Genomic DNA, 23,432 nt, shown 5'->3' with positions numbered 1-23,432 from the left:
CTCCTCACTCTTTAGAAATGTGATTTGTGTAAGTCACGCCTGAACTTCAGTCCATTTCATACACAAATAGCAATGTGCCCTGTCATCTATTACATACTTTCTCTTGATCCACCTCTTTCTAGGTGGTAGCTTGTTGATTTATCTTTATAACTTTACCTATGGTACCTGCACCTAACCAATTGGAGTCTTGTAGGTATTTTGTGATGTCACCCATTGTTATGGCTTTAGCTATTATGTTTCTTATTCCCATCAACGTTGTCTCACCTCTTCTACTGCATGGGATTTTCATTGTTGTTTTTTGATCTTCACTTCTTCACCGGTGCATCTGCTACTGATCATCAGCCCGCTTTTGAGGTGAATTTAAATATGTCACTTTACCTCTTCTCCCATTTAAGACTTCATATTCCCAAGTATCCACAGCAAGATGTTGTGTACGATCTTTCTTTGTCTTGTATGAATACTTTTAGGTTTTCGAGATTTTCCTTTTTTGGTTTAATTGGTTCAATGAGCGTGTAGCTTACGTAGTTTTCTTTTATGCTAGGCGGTAAGGTATGGGGCTAATCCTCTTTTATTAGTATCCGTTGGAAATATTTATTAAGACATAGATCGAATATTTAGTCTACTGTATTCTGGGGATTTATTATATTTCCTGGCCATCCTGCAAAATGTCATGTTATTGTTAAGTCTTAGAAAGTCAACTAGGAAATATTTAAGTTGGGTTCTTACCACAATGTTGATAACTTGTATTCTCCAGCATGGGGTCTGGCATGGATTCACATGCTCATGAATATTCCCCGTCGTCAGGCTGGGAATCCTCGGTAAAGAAAAAACCAGTATCAGTTTCGTTTCTGATCTGTCTTTCGTAGTAATAACCAATCACTGGTCTCTGCGTCATACTGACCACAGCCAATGACTGCCCTCTACCTAAGCACCGCCTCTGGCAGCCATCTTCAGATTTTTACCGCACGTTCATGTGTTGGGATCCTCGTGCTATTGCTCTCGAGCGTTAGTGCTATTTTTTCGCGTTTTTTCACAAAAACTCGATTCTTTCGGTCAAAAGAGCCTCAAGCTCCACCGATCCTACATCCGATCAACGGGGACCCGTGTCGGATTCGTCTGCGCCCCTCAAGGGTGAAGATTTCGTCGAGCTACACTTCGGAGGACTCCAGAAGCTTCTCAGGCCCGGTCTCGGAGATGGCCCAGGAGAAGGGAAGCTCGACGCCCGGAAAGCTGTTCAGGGTCTGCCCTGGATGCCAGCTGCAGAACGTCTTTAAGGAGGACGAACACTCTTTCTGCCTTTACTGCCTTCATGAGGACAAGACGCACGTGGAGAAGGACTGTGCGTTTTGCGGCAACATGTCGGAACGGACCATGAAGGACCGCCATCAACGTCTCGCCAACTGGCTGGAGGGTAAGAGCCCGTCTGGCGAGAAGAAGAAGAAACCCGAGCGGTCTTCTAAGACCTTTGAGGGCGCCCCGGCGACGGGGGCCCAACATAAGGCCAAGCACCGCGAGTCCGCTGGCACCGGGAGCGCCGAACGGTCGGGCTCTACGGGCGCCAGGCAGGGCGCACCCTCCCCGGCACCATCAACCACGAGCCAACGCTCTGGGTCGGGTGAGAGGAAGGCCGAGCACCCGGCGAAGCTCCAGGAGAGACCCCGGTCGAGCTCTAAGGCAGAGGAGGAGCGTGGCAGTGCCCCCTCCCTCAAGGATAAGGCGGTGAGCGCACCTAAGGTGGTGAAGGCCTTGATCCATCCGACCAAGCCCTCTATCGAAACGGTCGCGGCGGCCCTGGCTCAGCCTGTGGAGGCTGCGCCAGTGGTGGCGACCGCGGGGCCCAGAATCTCCCTGCCTCCTCGGAGGGAGTCTTCTTTTGTGCCCATCGATAGGACCCCCGTGAAACCCTCCGTGGGGAAGAAGAAGGGGGGGCAGGGCGTCGTCGTAGATTCGGCCTCAACCTCAAAAGAGGAGCTGATCGAGGTCTTAAGCCACGGCCTAGGCGTGGAAGAAGGCCAGCCCGTCGGAATGGACCCCGACGCAGGTGACGACGACGACGACATCGTCGAGGATACCGACGGGGCCCCTGCTCGCCCGTCGGATTCCCCTCTGCCAGCGCCGCAAGACAACTCGGCGGCCATTTTGTTGGCTATACAGTCCTTATGCTCCGAGATAAGGACGAGACTACCGTTACCGACGGAGGAACCTTTCCCGTCGGGGGATCCAGAACCGGGACCTTCTGGTGTTCCCCCTACCAAGAAAAGAAGGATCCATCCACCACCTCCTTTTCAACCGTCGCGCACCGTCCAGCCCTCTCCCCCGTCCACCCGAGGGGATGATACGGGAACTGACACGGCAGCGACGGGTACGGACGACGAGGCATACGACGAGGATATTCCGTCGTCGCCTCCCGCCAGGGCTTCTCCGCCCGACGAGATCGGATCTTTCCACTCCATGATCTCCAGGGCTTCCGAGCTTTTCCAACTCTGCCCTGAGGAGAAGAAAAAGGAAGGCTTCCTTTATCAGCGGCGCGAGGCCAAGAGGAAGACGGTCCTCGCAGTGCCTCTGTTGGACGACATTTGGGATGAGGGCCTTTCCCTCCTCAAGAACCCTTCCACGACGCCAGCTAGAAGAGACCGGTACGAGAAAAAGTACCGGGTCCCGGACACGGCCCCCCTGTGCCTCCGGGCGCAGCCTACCCCGGATTCCGTCGTCTCCGCGGCAGCCAGGAAGAAAGCGGGGGGGGGTGCGGCCTCCACATCGACTTCCCCGCCGGACGGCGAGGGAAAGAAATTGGATGCTATGGGACGTAGAGTCATCTCGTCGGCAGCGACGACGATTAAAGCGGCCAACGCCTTGGCTATCGTGGCTCGCTACGACAGGGAGCTCTGGTACAAGATAGCTCCCCTGCTGGATTTTCTGCCGGACGACAAGAGGGCGGAGGCCCTGGAGATCCTGCAGGAAGGTGAGGTGGCCTCGGACCACGCCATCACCGTGGCGACGGACATCGCCGACACTGGGTTCCGCCAGCTGGGCAACGGCGTTTGCCTTCGACGTCGTGGATGGCTCAAAGCCACGGACTTCCGGCAAGACGTCCAGACCAGAGTCCTGGACATGCCCTTCGACGGGAACAACCTGTTTGGGAAGACAGTGGACGATTCCCTTCAGGCCATCAAGGCGGATACTGAGACGGCCCGGGCCCTCGGAGTTCTGCAGCAACGTCGGACGCCCTTTCGGAGCAGCGGAGGCAAGGGCGCCTCCAGAGGTTCCGGCGGCGGTTTCGCTTCCTACCGTCAAGCGGCCCGCTCGTCGTCGCAAGAGGCCTACAGAGGACGAGGCAAGTCTAGCGGACCCCGTCGTCGTCGCCCAGGAGGTCAAGGCGGCAAGGCCGCGTCCAAGCAGGATTGAACCGGCTGTGGGGTCGGGCCCCCACCGGAGCACCCCGGTGGGAGGCCGGCTGGCGGGCTTCGTCAGCGTGTGGGAGTCCATCTCCACCGACCGTTGGGTGCTGGACGCCCTGGCCCGGGGCCACGCGCTCGAGTTTCAAAGAAGGTGCCCGCGTGTCCCCCCCGTGGCCAGGAAAGAACTTCACGTCCCTCAACTTCTCCTGGAGGTAAAGGCGATGCTCAGGAAGGGCGCCATCGAAATCGTCCCAAAGAGGCTTCGGGGCTCCGGAGTTTACTCGAGATACTTCCTCGTGAAGAAGAAGACGGGAGGATGGCGCCCCATCCTAGACCTCCGACGTCTGAACAAGTTCATCAAGGCGCAGAAGTTCCGGATGGTCACCCTCCAGCACGTCCTGGGCCAGCTGGAGGAAGGGGATTTCCTATCGTCGTTGGATTTGGAGGATGCCTACTTCCACATTCCCATCCTAAAGGGGCACCGAAAATTCCTCAGGTTCGTGGTGCAAGGGCGTCATTACCAGTTCAGAGCCCTCCCCTTCGGACTACGGTCGGCACCCAGGGTATTCACCAAGTGCCTCGCACCGGTGGCGGCGCAGCTGCGCCGCGAGGGGATCCACGTCTACCCCTACCTGGACGACTGGCTCATCCGCGCCAAGACGAGGGAACTCGCCGTGGTTCACACGGCAAGGACCGTCCAACTCCTCACGGACCTGGGATTCTTCGTGAACTACGCCAAATCCCACCTGGTGCCCGCGCAAGTCGCACTGTTTCTGGGAGCGAGGCTCGACAGTGTCCCTTCTGGCCTCCCCGTCGGAGGAGAGGACCAGGACCATCTTGGGCAAGGTGCAACGGATGTTGGTGGCCGACGCGGCCAAAGTGAGGTCCATCAAGTCCCTCCTCGGGATGATGTCTTCCTGCATCTACCTCATTCCCATGTGCAGGCTCCGGATGCGCCCGTTGCAAGAATTCCTGGATGCGCGCTGGATCCAGACGACGGGCAGCTTCGAGGAAAGGATCAAGCTCGACGAGAACTTCCGACGAGCGATACGGTGGTGGGGCACCCGCGCGCATCTGACGGCGGGCATGGACTTCCAGACCCCAGCCCACCAGGAGACTGTGACTACGGATGCCTCCCTGGAAGGGTGGGGAGCGCACACCGAAAATCTGCACGCAAAGGGACTCTGGCTCCCGACGGAGAAGTCCCTGCATATCAACGTCCTGGAGCTCCGTGCAGTGTTTTGGGCCCTCAGGTCTTTCCTTCCGTCCCTCAAGGGCAAGGTGGTGAGGATCTTCACCGACAACACCACCACCATGTTTTACATCAGGAAACAGGGCGGAACCAGGTCCCCAGCGCTGTCCAAGGAGGCGCAGGACCTGTGGCATTGGGCCGTCGCCCAAAGGATTTTTCTGGTGCCGTTTCATCTGGCAGGGATAAAAAACACCATCGCCGACTCACTCAGCAGGGAGCTGCGCTCGTGCCACGAGTGGGAACTACGGCAGGATCTGGTGGATCGCCTCTTCCGACGGTGGGGCACACCCCAGATCGACCTGTTCGCGACGGCGACGAACACCAAGTGCCGGAGGTTCGCCAGCAGGTTTCCCCAGACGAGGAGCATGGGCGATGCTTTCTCGTTCCCCTGGGAGGGCCTGTTCCTCTACGCGTTCCCTCCCTTGCCTCTGCTAATCCGGCTAGTCAACCTGCTCAAGAGGTCACGGTGCAGGATGATCCTCGTCGCACCCTCGTGGCCGAGGCAGATATGGTTCCCGGACCTTCTGGACTTGTCAGCGTCCCCGCCGATCAAGCTGCCGGCGGACGCGGATCTACTCTCCAGGGAAGGAGGCGCCATCCTCCACCACGACCCGAAGTCGCTGAACTTGCAGGCCTGGCTCCTGCAGCGCTAGAGTTTGGAGGATACGACATACCGGCCGACTGCAGAGAGGTTCTTGCAAAGGCCAGGGCGTCCTCGACTCTTAAATGCTACGGACACAAATGGAAGAGGTTCTCTGTCTGGTGCCACGCACAGAAGATTAACCCTCTACGGATTACGGCCCCCCAAATACTGCCGTACCTGCTGACGCTGGCCAAAGCTGGACTGGCACACGCGTCCATCAAGATTCATCTTGCTGCGATCTCCCGATACACCAGAACCACGGGGCGGACGTCCTTGTGGTCTCATCGTCTGGTGAAAGAGTTCATGAAGGGACTGTTCAGATCGTTCCCGCCAGTGAAGGCTCCGGCCCCGGCGTGGGAGCTCAACGTGGTGCTGACCAAGCTCATGGGACCTCCGTTCGAGCCTCTGCACTCGGCTCCGTTGAAGTTTCTATCGTGGAAAACTGCTTTTCTTGTGGCCATCACCTCCGCACGACGAGTGGGAGAGATCCAGGCCCTTTCCTGCAAGGCCCCGTACTTGGCTTTTCACGACACGAGGGTAGTGCTCAAGACGCACCCCTCCTTCATGCCCAAGGTACCGTCGGAATTCCATCTCAACGAACCCTTGGTGTTGCCTGTATTCTTCCCGTCGCCTTCGTCGCCGGCTGAGAGGACTTTGCACTCGCTGGATGTAGCTAGAGCGCTGAAGTTCTACGTGGACCGCACGAAGTGTTTTCGGAAGACGTCACAACTCTTTGTGAACTTTGGACCTGTTAATCAGGGGAAGGCTCTCTCGAAGGCTTCCATTTCCAGATGGCTCTCCGGCTGTATCATGTACTGTCATCGGTTGGCAAACCGACCTCTGCCCGGCCGTCCGAGAGCCCATTCCACCAGAGCGATCGCAGCTACCACGGCGTTCCTTTCTGGTGTGCCCCTGCTGGACATATGCAGGGCTGCTACGTGGAGGTCGACGCACACCTTCACGAAGTTCTACTGCGTCGATCGGGATTCCAGGGAGGAGTCCAGGGTCGGCCAAGCAGTGCTGCGCAACCTGTTCGCCTGAGGTGAGCCTGGTGAGGAGGTAAGATGCTTAATGTTGAGTTTGTTGCTATGCTTAATGTTGAGCCTTTGCCACCTCCCGTGGTTGTGCATGTGTGTACTGCTATGTATTCTTTATTCATGAGCATGTGAATCCATGCCAGACCCCATGCTGGAGAAGGAACAAGTTACTTACCTGTAACTGTTGTTCTCCAGCATGGGTCTGGCATGGATTCACATGCGAACCCTCCCGCCTACCCCTCTGCGGCTCTTCACTTGGTCATACTGCCACTTCACGTGCTTCCAAATCTGAAGATGGCTGCCAGAGGCGGTGCTTAGGTAGAGGGCAGTCATTGGCTGTGGTCAGTATGACGCAGAGACCAGTGATTGGTTATTACTACGAAAGACAGATCAGAAACGAAACTGATACTGGTTTTTTCTTTACCGAGGATTCCCAGCCTGACGACGGGGAATATTCATGAGCATGTGAATCCATGCCAGACCCATGCTGGAGAACAACAGTTACAGGTAAGTAACTTGTTCCTTATACATTCCTGCTGTCAGTGCAGTGATGTATGGAATTCATTAATCACGAGATTGGAGAACCTGTTATATATTTCTCTTCGAGGTCTTCCAGTATTTAAACAAATGTACATTGTTAACTTGTTTCTGTCTCTTGGATCATAATTTGCTACATACCTTTATCTGTTGTAATAAGTCATCAAGATTCATCATTGTACTCTTTACATATTCCTTTTGGTTCGTCCAATTGTTTTATGAGATTTTATTGAGTCTGGAAAATGTTGATTTTCTGCTGTGCCACAGTATCCTACAGTCGCCTTTTAAAACGGTTTCCATTACGGTTGTCTGAACACACTGCAATGGCCATGGCAGGTTGTTTTTTGTCCATAAATGGCATTTTTGCAATCTTTCTTTACTGGTCTTCTTCACTGCTATCGCAATCCTTGGTCTGAGGTTTTGTGTTGACCATGTAACTACATTTTGTACTGTTATCTCTTTTTCATTCCTTTTTGCATTTAATGTTCTATCATATAAGAAAAATCTTTCTAATGGATTGTGCCCCCCCACAGATTCCTCATGTTAGATATTTGTTACCTGCTCTGCGGCATTCGGAAAAAAATGTCAACAGCAGGTGGCAGCAGGTGGCGTCTATTTCCCTCAACGGTTTCCATTCCCGCTTCCGGACGTGACGTCGATGATCAAAGCACGCCATAGGACGGTCAGTGTGGAAATCCACCATATTCAATGCTTTCCAAGAGAAAGTCTTCAGAAGGTCGGAATTCCGCAGGGGCGAAGTCTCCTGAAAGGCAGAGGAAACGGTCCAGACAATCTTAAGAGGTTAAGATCTTGGAGGGATTCTCATCATTCATCTTCTTTGTCCTCGAAGAAGAGGAGCAAGGAAAGATGACACTGTTAGCCCTCATCAGATTCCTTTTCTGACAGGTGCCAGATACATTTCTACAAGATATACTTTTCCTGCTTTGCAGTTCTCGGAAAAACAATTTGACATTATGGGGCAACGTGTGGCATTGGGGTCTATGTCCCTTGACAGTTTCCATTCCTGTATCTTGGCGTGACCCGTGGCCTCAATTCCTAGTTTTTCTTCTGCCTGTGTTCAGCCGTCTTGAGGAAAGTAACATAACCTTGTATAGGCATTGAAAGAAAGAAGGAATAAGAATTTGTACATAGTCTGAGGGGTAGTTTGGGAGGGTGATGAGGAATCCGTGGGAGGAACATCCATTAGATAGAACATTACCTTGCGTAAGTAATTTGTTCTTCTAATGGATTGTGTCCTCCCATGGATTCCTCATCTTGGGTGGACTCCCATAGCAGTATTAGTTATGGAGACGGGAGAAGCAGATTTTCATGAGACTTTAGTTTTAGCCCAAGAATGTTGTGAAGAACTGCTCTTCCAAACCGAGCGTCCTGACCTGACGGGGTCAAGCAGTAATGCTTTGAAAACGTATAGAGAGAGGACCAGGTTGCAGCATTGCATATGTCCTGCACTGGCATATCTCTTTGTAGAGCCGATGTGTTGCCACTCCCCTGGTAGAATGGGTTCTTAAATGATCAGGGACTAGTTTCCCAGGAATGGAGTAACATTCTGAAATACATAAAATAATCCATCTGGAAAGCATATTAGCAATCTTTCTTTACTGGTCTTCATCACTGCCACCTCTTTACTTGCTCTGAAGTTTTCTGTTCTCCATGTAGCTTACCATTCAGTCTGTACTGTTCTCTCTTTTTCGTCACCTTTTGCATGTAATGTTCTAGCAGCTTAGAACTTTCTTTTGGTTTTGTTTGTATTTGTTCCCTTCACGCTTTCTGTCCTTGTTTAGTTCTTTTGAGCTTTTATCTGTGGATGGCACATTGCAAATCTGACTATCCCTCACCTTTTTGGTTTGTAACAGTTTATTGAGCCTTCTGCATGCACCATGAAGTGTTCATTGCCCGTTCATTTTGGTCAGGGGTCTGTAACCTTCGGCACTCCAAATGTTTTGTACTTGTACTCCCATGATCCCACACCACTGACTATGCTGTCCTGGGCTGGTGGGTATTGCAGTCCAAAACTTCTGTAGAGCCAAAGGTTACAGACCCCTGTTCTTTGTAATGTATCATTACTTACATTAGACATTGTCAATTCCTTCTCTATGTTATTTCAACATGTCCACTTTTATTATTATTATTTTAGCCTTTATAAGCCCCCCTCCTATGTTAACACTATATATGCCACTTACAGGCTGCTCTAGCCTATGCCCAAGGTTATGTGAATTCAGTTTGATCGTGTTTCATGTATTTCCTTAATTTATGATGGCTGCTGACTCTTGTGATAATTTTTGTGGATTTGGTGTCTGTAACATCAAGGTAGATGCTGCTCTTCTTTCCTTTGTTGTCTTAGTTTCTACTAACAATTTGATGTCTTATTTGTAAAACAATAAGTTCCATCCCCCCCCCCCATTTGTCTTATCTGGCCCGCCGGCAACATGTTGTGTCCCATGGTCCTGACACGTTTGCGATCTTGTGAATGTTTCACAGCATATTAAATCTTGCTGTATTTTATTAGGAATTTGAAAATGTTAAAACATGGTGCATTTTAAAAAGATCTATGGCCTAGTGAAGTTATCGAAATGGAACACTTAAGGGCTGGAGACAATAGCGTGCCGGACTCCTTAAACAACAAATGTCTTTTCTGCAAAGCAAAACCACCGGTGCCTCGAGAATGTTTCTCGGTGTGCTGCTTTGGGACATATTTGAGCAAACCTTTTTTGGTTTCCTGTGCAACTGAGGGAAAAGGCGAGCCATTCCGACAGCGAGCATAGGCAAATAAGGTTCCAGATATTTGAGAAGATCGGGCCAATATGATGCATTTTAAAACAATAATTTTCGAACTATATTAGCTATTCAGCTATAGGTTAGCAATTCGAGTGCAAGTTGAAATAAGGCAGAGCATCCCGAAACGGTAAAACCCCACTGCAAGAATGAAATGTAATTGATGTACCTATCAAATGCCTTCTGTGACAGACTCAGAATTGTGAGCAGCAGAACCAGGCCCCTTTTCAGTGTGGTCTTACAGTTGGCTTGATTCTACTGATCTAGGTTGTCATATATGCTCCCATCTGTGCCCGTGGCAGCTCCCTGCTTTAACTGCATCCTGGTCCACTGGGTCCTTTCGCCATTCTACTCTACACTTCTCACCTGCACTTCTTTTGTGCAGTTGCTTTCTCTGGTTACACAGTGCTGCCTCTGGTGCAGTCCTTTCCTTCTTTGCCTGAGTATGGGAGATCATGTTTAGTGCATTTCAGGTACCGTCTGGTATAATTGCTGACTTTTACGGGGGCCATCGACAAAAGCTTCCGTAACATTATATTGTGGGATTTACATTGTGATTGGAGTTTGAATGTGGTATTGTGCAGTGTGCTTGAGAGCGCAACACTAAGCCCTCCATCTTGTTAGTTGGCTAGCCCCTACTCTTAAATTGCTTGTTTCTACATATACTTCACCTTGCCTAAATTTCTCTTCACCAATGCTCTTTCAGAAAGCCACTCTACACCGCAGAGTTACTTACCTCGGTGAAACCCACCCACTTTGTTGCTACTTTTTCGAGTAATCACATTTTTATTTTCACTCGTCAATTGGTACATTAAAAGCAAAACAGTTAGTACAGGTAAACAAATTGGCAAACAGAATCAAATAGACAGTAAAAGTTCATCAAAGTCAATCATCAAATAAGGGAAGAAAGGAAGAGAAGAGAGGAAAATAAAAATAGAAAAGAAAAAGAAAAACAAAACACACATTAAGCATACAGTTAACATGTTACATTGTTTAAACATTAACCATATGATCATGAAATGATCACCAAATGTCCTTAAATGTATCCAAATTTCCAGACTGCTTGTAATTGTATTACTTTTTGATTTTAAGGACAGTGTCTGGTTGCCTCTTTTTTCTCTCTGAAAGAAAGCAGTTCAATCTGGAGGGGACGATCAAATGTTTAGCCTAAATTAAGAGATGGCTTTCGCTAGCTCAACATTTTTGTCATTCTGAGGCAAGAACAGAGGCAGGGACACTGTGGCTCAGTTTGCAGCTGCAGTGGCATAGCACTAAAAACAAACTGTTCAACTTTTCGATACATTTTTCTTTCAATAAGAGTCTGTTTTTGCAGCTCCATGAGGATTAAGACTGAGCCGCTGCTGGCTCAGGACGCACGGCGGCATGACTGCCTGCGGGGAACAAAGGCGAGCGACTTGTGCTCAGGTGCCTCGCGCCGCTGATGCATGAAGGGAAAGGCCGACTTCGGGGTATTAGGCAAGCCTTGTAATGGGATTACACAGTCTTTCTGGGTAATCTTCAAGCGGTAGTTTTGTCTGTTAATGCATCCGATGCACAGATATGTTGTTTAACAACCTTTCTGAAGCATTTTTCATAGGACAACAATAGAACATGAAAGCATGTTTCGAGATTAAGAGACTGCGGACTTCGTTGGGAAGCATCGAGGGAGTGAATGGATTCTGAACCAAAAACATGGCATCCTTTATTAATACAAAAGGGATTAAAGGATGCAGTTTACATACAAGTGCAGAAACGGCAGCGCGCTGCCCCAGCACCTGAGAAGAAGCGCTTTGTAGAAAGAGAAGGCGCTCCGAGTGCTGTATTTTGTTTTCTCCTTGACATTCACAGGTGGACCGGGTGCCACACCTGGCAACAATCCAATCAAATATAGAAGAATGGCTACACAAAGACCATGTATGCTAATGCTAAAAACAATAACCTGTTGGGGGGGAAAAAAAACAGAATATGCAGGTGATGACGGGAAAACACAGTAATGGAGGAGGCACCCTGATAACCCGTGCGGGGTCCTCCTCCTCACTCCCCCCCTGGGTAAGGGAGAGGGTGCCAGCCAAAGCGCGGCAAGACAGGCAAAAGCCTGTGAAGGGCGGACAAAGGAAAGGGGTGGTGGATGCCCCTTATAAAAGGCGGGCGTCCTGCTGCAGGAAGTATCCATCCCCTGCAAAATGACGTCCGCCGGGAGACAAAGGAAGGATTTAGTTTTCCACCAACCCACCCACCCGACAAGAGGAAAATAGGTTGGGCAAGGCATGGTTGTCAATGTCGCAGGACGGCGAGGCGATGTGGTGGAGTTTGGGCGGCCAAGCCCAAGAGACAGACTCCGAATGAGCCAGGCGAAAGCCGGAAGGGTCTTCACTCTTCTCGGCTCAGCGTCTCTTGGGAGCCTAAGCAGCGGGGGGTGTCTGGTGGTAACAATAAGTGCTCATCTTCCCCCAAAGAAACAGCGCTCTCCCTGCCCAGAAACACCTGCAAGGGCAGACGAGGCACAGACACGAAGGGTTGGGAGAGTTGTGCCTACGGAGGACTTTGTGGAAAGAAAGGGTGAAGCAGGTTGTTGGACACAGAGCAGTTGCCGCATCTTCAGAACTATTTTCACTATTGTGTTCAGTGTTTTTTTTGATGATGTGAAAATATTCCTGCAGCCTTTTTATGCCAAAAAAGAAGACAAGTCTCATTCTGCACATTACTGGGGGACAAAGAATGAGTATGTACAATGTTATTGGTGCAAAATGGACAGATGCACGGGTTATGCAGAAAGCTTTAGCACAAGCCCTCCAGTGTATGAGAGAAAGCATACTTTGCTTCCGTGTTCACAGGCAGCGCGGCTGCTGCAGCATTCTGAACACACCATAGATGCAAACAATGTAGTTGTTAGTCACTCTTGGTTGTGAACCTTTGTGGATGGCTATCACTTTTAAGAGATCAGTGTTTGATTGGCGGAAGGGGAAGAAGGCACATGAAACGTGAAGGGAATTAGGGAAATGCAGCTAAGAGTTAGTCTTATAGGCATGTTTGGAAAACCATCCTCAGAGGTTGGGAACGGATATACCTGAATTTTTAAAAGTGATGGCCATTTCCCATCCTTACTCCTCTCACTCCTTAAAACTAACAGGAACGTTACTAAGTTATACTCGTTTTTCTTTTTGCTTTTGTTTTTTTACTACCAGGGTTCCTTTCATGAAAAGGACGATGCTGATTTGGGGTTATCCGCTGTACAAGGCCCAAGTGTTGAAGAATGGCTGGCACAAGCTCGGACAACCCGCTCACTGCAGCAGCAAAACAGCTTGCAACGAAAGAAGGTTTGCACTAAGTTCTGTGTGTCGTGCCGAGTCTGCACTTCGATCCTGGGAGTCTTGATGCTTTCTTGTGTGAACTTTGGCCCTCCTCCTCCTCCCCAAAGATTCTCGTTGTTCATAGACTCGCCTCCTTGCTCCGAGGCCACTCATGGGATGTATCATGCTGCAACCGTGATAATACACGTTGTGCAAGAATCTTTTGGTTGCATCGGCATCCCCTGCTTTGATTTGTCAGGTTTGCTGGGAAGTCTGTTGATTTGTGGTAATCCATTGGTTGACATGCGCAAGTGTAGCAGATGCACAGCTGCCGAAGGGCCTCAAGCCCAGAGGGTCTCCTTTATCCATCGTGGCTTGTTAGGAATCCTCGCGTTGCATGCTTGTGCCTGGAAGTCTCGGCATGCAAAGTGCTATTGACTTCAAAGCCATTTTGTTGTAGTCAGATAATCTCCAAAATGACCAAGTGGCATTGTGACACCTCTTTTGTATTTTTTTTTTATTTTGCCATTAAGCGTGTACTGGGAGTATAAAACATGCATACATCCACAGTACATTCGTCCACGTTATTTGAATGGTTTAGTGGTAATATTCATTTTCACCCAGTCTGACAAATGATCAAATTGTCTCAGACATTTTTTTCTAGACCTAGTAATTCAAAGACCATCTTCTTTTTGACACCTAGAATGCGGATTACACTTTGGGTTTAGCACCATTCTTTTTATTGCAATTATTATCAATATTATTATTATTAATATTTGTATTATTATTAGTATTGTTATAATTCTACTGTTAGTATGTATTGTGGTATATGGTTGTACATAGAGATAACAGATAACACTATTTCGCTATTGACATATATTCATTTTATTTATCAGTGTGAAGGCTTATGTATTATGCAGAACTATGCAAGAAATGTGTTGGCACAGTATTTGACGAAGCCTTAATCCAAATTTAGTCTATGGTATGTTGTCATATTCTGTCATATGGTGGAGATGGCTAGTATCCTTGCAGACGTGTTTCAATCAAGAGTTAAAAACATAAAGCTTTAATTAAGCTAAATGCTTTTCTTTTTCTCTCGGTTGGGTATCTTAGGAGCTGGAAAAGGAGCTAGCTGAGCAGAAGAATCTTCTCAGATCAGTCGCAAGCCGTGGCGGTGAACTCCTAACTCAGCATGCACCAGTAGATGGACTGGGTCCTGGGTAAGGATGATTTATGTTTCATTATTTTTGTCATGTGGCTTCCCGGTCTACATTTTCTGCTGCATGTCAGTCAGGGGTACGTACGGCTGAAGAGTCTAACAGGTGTGACATAATTGACAACGGGATGCCTTTTTAGTACCCTCATACTCTCTGAAAGAGCAAAGAGCAGTGTAGACATTTTGGTTTGAAAGGTTTTCTTTTTTTTCTGCTTTTTTCAATGGTATTGTTACTGTTGTTTTGAAGCTGTTCTGACTTTTGGAGGCAAATGAAGTCTGTTCTCCATTATAAAATGCTCTGTTTATTTTTCCCTGCACACATCACTGTACAGTGGAGTGTGGAGTGGACACTTCTCCCCTGTAACTTTGTTACTTGTAACATTGTGGTTACTTGCATGATATGTCGAAGACCGGCTGGTGGCAGCCGACACAGGTCTACCATTTTTATTTCTATTGTCCAGTGCATTTTAATACTTAATGCATTTTAGAGTACCATATTCTCTAAAATGGACATGTCCTTTGCAAACTTGTATTTTGGCCTTCTTCCTGCCCTCCCAGGGCCGGATTTTCCATATACGGTAAGCCCTTAAAGGGGTGGTCCGTTTGTGTGGCCGTATGTGGGGGCTGGGACTGCGTGGCCCCATTCCACATACATGCCAAAATGTGTCTGTTGCTAGGTAGATATGATAGCCAGACACTGTCCAGGATTGTAGAGCCCCTGACAATTTTAATGGTACACATCCTTACCATTGATGAGTTAGAGGGGCGACTCCAGCTCGAACCCCGAATAAAAAGGAAACTCTTGCAGCCATTCAAAAGATCGTCATTGGAGTCAAGACTCCTAAGAAGAGTATCCTGCCGAAGACAGGGAACTCGTTGTTTGAAGCCAGCCAGCATTGCTTTCTTCAACCGCCCCACCAAAGCCCTGCTCCTTTGCTGATCTCCAGAAGGCCTTCATTAGTGCTTCAACTCTTGGACCTGAACTACAAGTGTAGGCCCCTGTTTTAGGATCCTGCCCTTGGAAACTTTTGAAAGTGTCCCAGAACCATCCTGTGGAGTGACCAGTTTTCTCCAGGTCTACTTTGCTGCATCTGTCGTCCTCCTGAATTGAGCTTTTGGACTGCAGATCCTTGTCTAGTGAAATAAGAATCCTCCCTCTGGAGTTGCAGCTCTCCAACACGAAGAGGGGCTTTGCAAGACCAGTTTCTTTGTTTTCACCAGGAGTTTCAACTTCCACCATTTCTTCATAGTGGCTTCCATTGATTGCCGTTGTTTTACTGCAATGTAATGTCCAATTGATGTAATGTTCAGACAACCATCTATCCACTTACCAGAGAACCACAGTGCTTCAAGGCCATAACAAACACACTTAGCTGCTTCAGAAATGTCACATAATCTATAACTTGGGGGACCACAATTCAACAGATTGCTTTTCTCCCACAGATTCCTCATCAGATAGATATTCCTTACAGCATCAGAAACTTTTCGACAGGGGGCGTAGTGCACCTCAACTAGGCCATCAGTCCCTCTTGACTCGATGCAGCTGTCGTGGACTCCAGACGTGATGTCTGGCGTCCTACATATACCACTTACTCTGCCCTGTACCTTAGTTCCTTTTTTCCATGCTCTCAGCACACTGCTCATACGAAACAACTCTTTCTTTGAGAGAAATATTCTTGTCTATCGATGAAATTCTTGCTGTTATTTGATGCAGAATGTCAGCTCCCAAGGTGTCGGGCTTCAAACGGTGCAAAGACTTCAGTTCCAAAATATCTATTACGGACCCACACACCGTCTGCGGGTGGTGCCTTTGCGTCAGTCACATCACAGAGGACTGTTGTTCTTGTATAAAAAGAAACCCGAAATCACTATGGGAGAGGGCTGCAAAACTTGCGTTAAGTCGGACCCGTCAAAATCTCTGGTCTGCTTGACTGCCCGGTCGTCGGAACTCGAGACAGAGGGGGCCACCCCGGAACAGGAGGATAGGTGCCATAAGAAGGCCAAAAAACACTCACATTTGCGCATTCTTCCTCCTCCTCCCTTAAAAAGAAACTGCATCATCGCAGCAGGCACAAGTGCGGATCTTTGGATGGACGCAGGAAGTCTGCTATAGGGCCTACATTGAAAGTCGATTGGAAGTAAATGCTTGATATGTTCAAGAAAGCATCTGCGAGTACCGATGACTCCTTGAAACAGCACGCTCCTACGGCTCCAGTGGTGCCTGGAAACCCCGGCCCCAAGGAAACCGTATCGGGGCAGACGCTCTCAGGCTCTGCGCTGACTGCTACCAAAGCGTTGGAGTCACCATCAGCACTGTCTGTTGGGGACCCGTCTGTGCTGATGCCTGACCAGTCGTACGTGCCCGAGTCCTGATCTGATTTTCTCAGCACTATGTCATGGAATTTTGGTGACAATGACGTGCTCAAGCTGCTGGGTGTTGATCCCATCAGGGTGTGGAGGCACAGATTGCCTCACAGACCAGGAGATTTGATAGCCTTGGCAGAGTGGCTTGGACAGGCAAGTAGCCTGGACACTTACCCTGATGTGGAGATGCAGCAAGCCCACCGTTATGCTCATGCAAGTGGCAAATATCGTTCCACTGTAGACAGGGTGGTGGAGGCTCTAGGTTAGAGTGCCTCAACTAGAACTCTGCCAGGTTATGAGTTCACTGACATTTAAGATGAGGGAGCTCCTACAGAAGAGCCATGCCATTTAATGTCGCTATTGCTGACCCTATCGTCACCTTGTGGCAGAAGCTTTGCACTAAGCCACCTGTGAATTCTGAACTCATAAAGAAATACAAGCCCACACAGGGGATCCACTGTATCTTTCCTTTCACTCTATGCCTGAGGAGCTAGTCACGCAGCCACAGTTAATACTAGGTGGTCCACGACCACCTTCATTCTCCCTACGGACAGGGCGGATATAAAGGTTGACACCCTGGCAATGCATCTTGATCCTTTGCAAAGTGCAGTTGTGGGGTGTGGAAAACCATTGGTGAAGCTTCCCAGTACATTCCTGAAGGAGACATGCAGGAATGTGCTCTAAGAATGGTGGAAGATGGATGAGGTGGCTCGGTAGTCTTTGCAGATGGGCCTGGAAGTCGCTGACTGTGTCAGTAGGTCAGCGGGGCCAGCGGGGCCAGCTGCAGTCTTGATGAGGCGGTCGTACCTCCATACTTCAGGTTTCTCGCCAAACGTCCAGAATAAATTGTTGGACGTCGCCTTTGATGGTGAGAATCTGTTTGACCCAAAGCCTGATAAGTACCTGGAAAAGTTTAAGGTCTCAAAGCTTGCTGCAAAGTCATTCGCCATGGCTGTGCAGGAGCTGGCAAAGCCAGACTACAGTTTTGCCTCTTGAGGACGAGGATACAGGCGTTATGTCACCTTTGGTAGGAAGGCACAGCTGCCGCAGCCCAGGCAAGGGCAGAAGCATTTTCCGTGGACTAGAAGGGCAGAGGGGTGGCTTTTAGGGGCCAGCAGATGACAGTGGCTGGGGCGCACCACCCTCAAAGCCGCTTTGAGTTCTCTCCACATGTTTCACCTGCCGGGGGTGGGGGCAGATAGCAAGCATTGGCCCCAATGGCAGGAGATTACCTCAGATGCCTGGGCAGTTCACCTCGTCCAATGAGGGTACTGCCTGCCTTTTGAAAAGAGACCTCTGGACAGACCACCTCCACCTCCTCAACAATCAGAACAGGAGCTCCAGGAAGAACTGCAAGCCCTGCTTGCAAAGGGTGCTGTGGAAGAGTTGCCTCCCGAGCAGAGAGGATCAGGCTGGTATTCTTGGTATTTCCTAGTATCCAAGAAAGGGCGAGGACTTTGTTGCATCTTGGACCTCAGGGCCATGAACATGTTCCTAAGGAAAGACAAGTTCAAGACGGTGACGTTGAGAGAAATGTTCCACGCTCTCAGACTTCAGGACTGATTGGTGTAGTTCGATCTCTAAGACTGTGTATTTCCTCGTGCCGATCCATCAAAGGCACAGGAAATTCCTGAGATTCCTCATAGCGGAGAAGCACTACAAGTTCAAGGTGCTCCCCTTTGGGTTGGCCTCTGCTCCATGGGTTTTCACCAAGCGGATGTTGGCCCACCTCAGGAGATCTGGCGTTCATGTACTCTCATACTTGGACGATTGACTGATCCGAGGGAAGTCTGCAGAGCAAGGTTTGTCCCATCTCGAGGACACTTGCTCACTACTCCACAGGCTGTGCTTCTCCCTAGACTTACAGAAGTCCCACAAGACACCAACTCAAAAGATCCAGTTCATCGAAGCAGTCCTAGACTTTCGGGTGGGGAAGGCTTTTCCCACCAAGGAGAGAGTCACCAGTGTCAGACAGATGGTTCAACTGTTCCAAGACCACACCACCTTGCCAGCGGTTTCCTTCCTCCACCTCTTAGGTCTCATAGACTCCTACATTTTTCTAGTGCCAGAGGCCAGACTGTTCATGCAGTATCCCGGCAGTGGGTACTACAGAGTCAATGGTCTCAGTACTTCAGCATCTTAAAGGACAATCCATTTTGGTAGTCCAATAACAAGACCATGTTGGCCTGGGAACCCTTCCCTCCAGGGTGGTCATGGATGCGTCTCTGCAGGATTGGGACACTCACTGCGAGGACCTGCACGTGAGCAACCTTTGGTTGGCAAGGTAAGCTAAATGGCACAGCAGGCTGGAGCTACGAGCGATCCGGTTGGCGGTGAGGGCTTTCGCACCCTCTCTTAAACGGAAAAACATCCTGATTATGACAGACAATACAGTGGCTATATATAGTACCTGAACAAGCAGGGAGGTATGCGCTAACTCCCCCTTTGCAGAGAAGCGATGCTGCTGTGGTTCTGGCTTTTGGGGTATCAGATCTCTGTCTCTGCAGTACATCTGGTGGGGACGGAGAACGGATTGGTGGACGCTCTGAGCAGGCAGAACAGTCTTACACGAGTGGGACGTGTGCCAGGAAGTCCTAGAGAACATCTTTGCTCAATAGGGTACCCTAACAGTGGATCTGTTTGTCACGGAGTCCAACAGGAAGTGCAAATGGTTTTCTTCAAGGGAATTCCCGGTGAGAGGCACACTGGGGGGATGCGTTCCTAGTGGAGTGGGTCTTCGAACTCCACAATGCGGTACCTCCAAGTCCGGTCATGCCGTTGGTTTCTCAGGAAGTTGAGGAGGTTTAAAGCCACCCTAATCTTGATCGCCCCAGACTGGGCGAGGAGTACATGGTAATCTGACCTCCTGGACTTGGCCATCTGCCCACCTCTCTGGTTGCCCTGACGGCCGGATCTCCTATCCCAGGAAAGGTTGGGCTCTACACCCGAACCCAGAATCCCTCAATCTAAATGCTTGGCTCTTGAGAGGATGAGATCTGATGACTGGGACCTCTCAGAGGAAATACTTTAGGTGTTGCTGTCTGCACGCAGACCATCAACAAGTGCAGAGAGAAGGGACTGTAGGGTTGCAGATACAGACCATTAAGTGCTGGGGAGCCTGGAGGCGGTGTGAGGGCAACGGGACATGCACGAGCCTGGGCCTGTGTTCAGAGGGTGATCAGGTGAACAGTGCGTGGAGCAGTCGGGTGCATCAGCAGGGGAGAGGAAGAGAGAAAGCGGAAGTGAAAAGGAAGGTCTTGAGTTTCTTCCGAAACTAGAGGTGGTTCTGCTCAAGTTTGAGAGAGGCAGGGAGACGGTTCCAGAGGGAGGCCCCAGCCAAGGAGATAGATTTGCTCCAAACTCTCTGCTTGGAGAAACGTTTGACCCTCAGAGAGTTGGAGGTGGATGAGCGGAGAGCTCAAGAAGTAAGATGTTTTGGAAGAGAACGTTGGAGGTAGAGCGGCCTTGTGGATTATGCAGAGGGTCTTGAAGTTGATCCTTGCAGCCACAGCGAGCCATTGAAGAGATTTCAGAGCTGGAGAGATACAATCCCTGGTCTTGAGTCTAAGGACTAGTCTTGCAGTCCTGTTCTGCATAATTTGTAAAGGTCGAAGAGCAGAGGCAGGAAGATTTAGAAAGGGGCTATTGTAATAGTCCAGCCTAGAGAGGACCAGAGTTCTGGAGACAGTGAGCTTCTGGGGGAAAGTGAGAAAAGGAAGAATACCTCTGAGGAGGTGCGGCTGATAGTTTGACTTCTTAGAGATGTCAGAGATGTGCAGAGAGAAGGAGGAGTCGAAGATGACACCAAGGTTCTTAGCCTCACAGGAAGGAGTAGGAAGGTGGGCCAGGGGGGGGGGGAGAGAGGAGCGGAGAGGAGAGAGAGAGAAAGGGGAGGAGAGAGAGAGAGAGAGAGAGAGAGAGAGAGGGAAACACACAGGTGTCCCAATGAGGAGGATTTCCGTCTTACTGGCATTGAGGCAGTGATCATTGGTGGCACACCATTCCTGAATTGCGGCCAGAAAGTCTGGTATGAGAGAAGAAGCAGAGTTGGCTGAGGGGAGCCTGAAAGAGAGCTGTGTGTCATCTGGATAACATTGAAATTTGGGGCAGAAAGTAGCGATGCGGTGGGCAAGAGGTGCCAGGTAGTGGTTGAAGAACCAGGGCGTGAGGTTGGACCCCTGGGGAACACAAGTAGAGATAGAAGAGAGGAAAGACCCCTTCTGTCAAGGCGTTCCTTCTGTCAATGGCCTCTTCAGGCCGTCAGGTTGCAACAGTCAAAGGATACTTGGTGGCCTTGTCTGTTTTTAAAAGATCTCTGGATCAATGTTCTTTCTTTACGATACTGGTTATACTCAATTCCTGAAGGGTCTTGTGAATATGTTTCCACCTGTTCCCTTTGTTGTTACAGACTGGGGCCATAACTTAGTTCCCACTTTCCTTATGGCAGCTCCCTTTGAGCCATTGCATTCCTGCTCCATTTGTTTGCTTACTCTGAAGTCTGCCTTTCTGCTGGCCATTACACCAGCCAGACTGGTCAGTGAGCTGCAGGCCCTATCATGCAAGCCACCTTATCTTCGCTTTTTCAGGGAGAAGGTTTCCCTTAAGGTACGACCAGGGTTTTACCTGAGGTTGTGTCTGAGTTTCATCTGTTCCAGGCTGTTGACCTGCCTGTTTTCTACCCACCTCCTCATCTCTTGAAGGAGGAAGAGCAATTCCATAGGCTCGACCCGAAAAGGGCTGTCAGCTTTGTTGCAAGAACAGGGGAGTTTAGGATAATGGACCAACTATTTGTAGCGTTCTTGTTGGCAAGAAAGGGTTTGGCTGTCTCCAAGCAATCAATTTCTAGGTGGATTACAGTCTGCATTTCAGAGTGCCATCACAATGCAGGAAAGGAATTACCTTCAGGCATCAGAGCCCACTCCGCTGTGGCAGCCTCTTTGGCTCTACAGAGGGGCTACCAGGGAGAGACATCTGCCGAGCGGCGACTTGGTCCTCACTACATACATTCACCACACATTACTGCTTAGATGTGGTCCACAGAGCTGATGATCGCTTCCGGAGAGCGGTTTTGCAGAGTTTTCTAGTGTGAGGACTTTCATCCCGCCTCCTTGGTACATACTGTTTGGGGAGTCTACCTGAGGAGGAATCTGAGGGAGAAGAATCCATAGAAAGAACATTACCGTTAAGTAATTTCTCCTTTTCATTGTTTGTAGAAACCTGCCTGATTACTTTGCCAGTTCACACCCCCACTGTGAGATGCCTTTAATAAATCCTTTCAAACTGCTTTTCACACAGTTCCAATTCCATGAAAACACTTATTTCAGTGTCGATGTACATTGGCAAACACCAAATGTGTCGGGGTAAATAGGTTACATTTAATTCAACGTATGCTTTCCTATCAGAATCCCCATTTGGCTACCCAAGAACAGCATGTTATTTTATGTAGTGTATAGTGGGTGGAAATGTTGCTTGGTTAGCTTCAACTATGCATTAATATTTGTTTTGCGCTCTAAAACAAATGATCAAAGATACCAGTTGTTTATTCACAACAAATATATAAACTCCAGACAAACACAATGTTGCTGCTTTGAGCAAAGCTGGCATGATCTAGAGCCCGGTACATATTTAAGAGAAGCCTTTTTTGTCAAGATGTCCATCTTTTTCTATCTGTTAGTGGTAGACTGGATGCGTTGTCCAAAGAGCTTGGATTAGAAGGCGAGAAAACGTCACTGGAAGGGCAGATGAGAATGAAATGGGAAAGTCTGCACCATGAACTCAGCACAAAGGGGAGACTCCTACAGAATGGATTGGAACAGGAACAAGAACAGCCGGTAATTATTTCAATTTATTTTAAGTTGTCTAATGTACGGACTACATGCAATGCCTTTGACATTTGATTGAGTACTATGTGGACCCTACATGAGGTTTCATGTTTATTTTGATACAAGTGAAAAAAACATCAGAAATACATTCAACTAGAGTGCTTTTGCAAAAAGGAAGTTCTGCTGCAGTTTTTGTGATTTAGTCGTTATGCCAAGCTTGAGAATGTGGACTTGCACACTGCATGTGACGTTGTTTAGTAGTGGACTATGAAGAAGCAAGCACTGTCTGTGACAGAATAATTTCTTGAAATTATCAAAAGTTAATAGCATAAGATGTTTTAGGTGCTATAGTTTCACAAAAGTGAATTACTTAGTGGTAATTCACTTCAATGCATGTACTTGAAATTGTAATAGATGTTACCCTTCGCATACACTCCATACCCACCTACCACTCAAACTCTAACCCTTGTACTCCCTACCTCCAAATATGCATACCTAAATTACTTCCCACTAAGTAAATTCATCAAAGTGAATTACCACAAAGTAATTAACTTCGATGAAACAACTGAACACCAATGTCATCCACTTGTGTATATCTGAGCGAGCAGCCATCCCTTGTTTACCAAATGGACAGACATATATTTTGAACCATGAAGAAAGTGCTAGCCATCATAAAGTAGCGACAGTGCCTATAAAAATGCAAGAAGCCTGTCTCTCCACAAACACCAGTCAGAATTACAGTCCCATCATTGTGAAATCAGCACGAGTAAGCCAGAGCTGCCAACTGGCCATGTGTCAATAAGAGCCCGTATATCCAGGTCTGTCTTTTTTAGTTTTTTTCAATGGCACCCAGCAAGTTGGGATTTGTAGTTCCATGCTTCTACTGAAAAACAGCAAAGTACACGTCTCAGCCTCGGAATTGCTGTTGGCCTAACAGCCAGGTACTTTAGATGCTGTCTTCAGGAGGGATTGAAAGAAACTCACTTCCTCTGACCCGTTATGTATGCTCTGTCAAATTAATTCCATTTTCACTGTTTGCTCAAGTACAGTTTCAATATGCCTCTCATGTTGAGAGAGATG

At 48.8% G+C, this 23,432-nt stretch overlaps 1 protein-coding gene across 17 annotated transcripts in view; it reads left to right on the top strand.

The window, feature by feature from the left end:
* The window catches only part of SYNE1 (spectrin repeat containing nuclear envelope protein 1), a 1,651,720-nt gene that overhangs the window by 1,145,875 nt on the left and 482,413 nt on the right, over positions 1–23,432 (top strand). For all 17 annotated transcript variants that reach the window (XM_069606781.1, XM_069606782.1, XM_069606785.1 and 14 more), the window contains 3 exons: positions 12,846–12,977; positions 14,064–14,170; positions 22,205–22,361. In XM_069606781.1, the coding sequence (XP_069462882.1) occupies positions 12,846–12,977; positions 14,064–14,170; positions 22,205–22,361 (396 nt within the window). The remainder of the gene's footprint in view (positions 1–12,845; positions 12,978–14,063; positions 14,171–22,204; positions 22,362–23,432) is intronic.

The sequence above is a fragment of the Ambystoma mexicanum genome, chromosome 4p, assembly GCF_040938575.1.
Source record: "Ambystoma mexicanum isolate Mex_15411 chromosome 4p, UKY_AmexF1_1, whole genome shotgun sequence".
NCBI classification, from domain to species: Eukaryota; Metazoa; Chordata; class Amphibia; order Caudata; family Ambystomatidae; genus Ambystoma; species Ambystoma mexicanum.
This window is presented reverse-complemented; position numbering and strand designations above follow the sequence as displayed.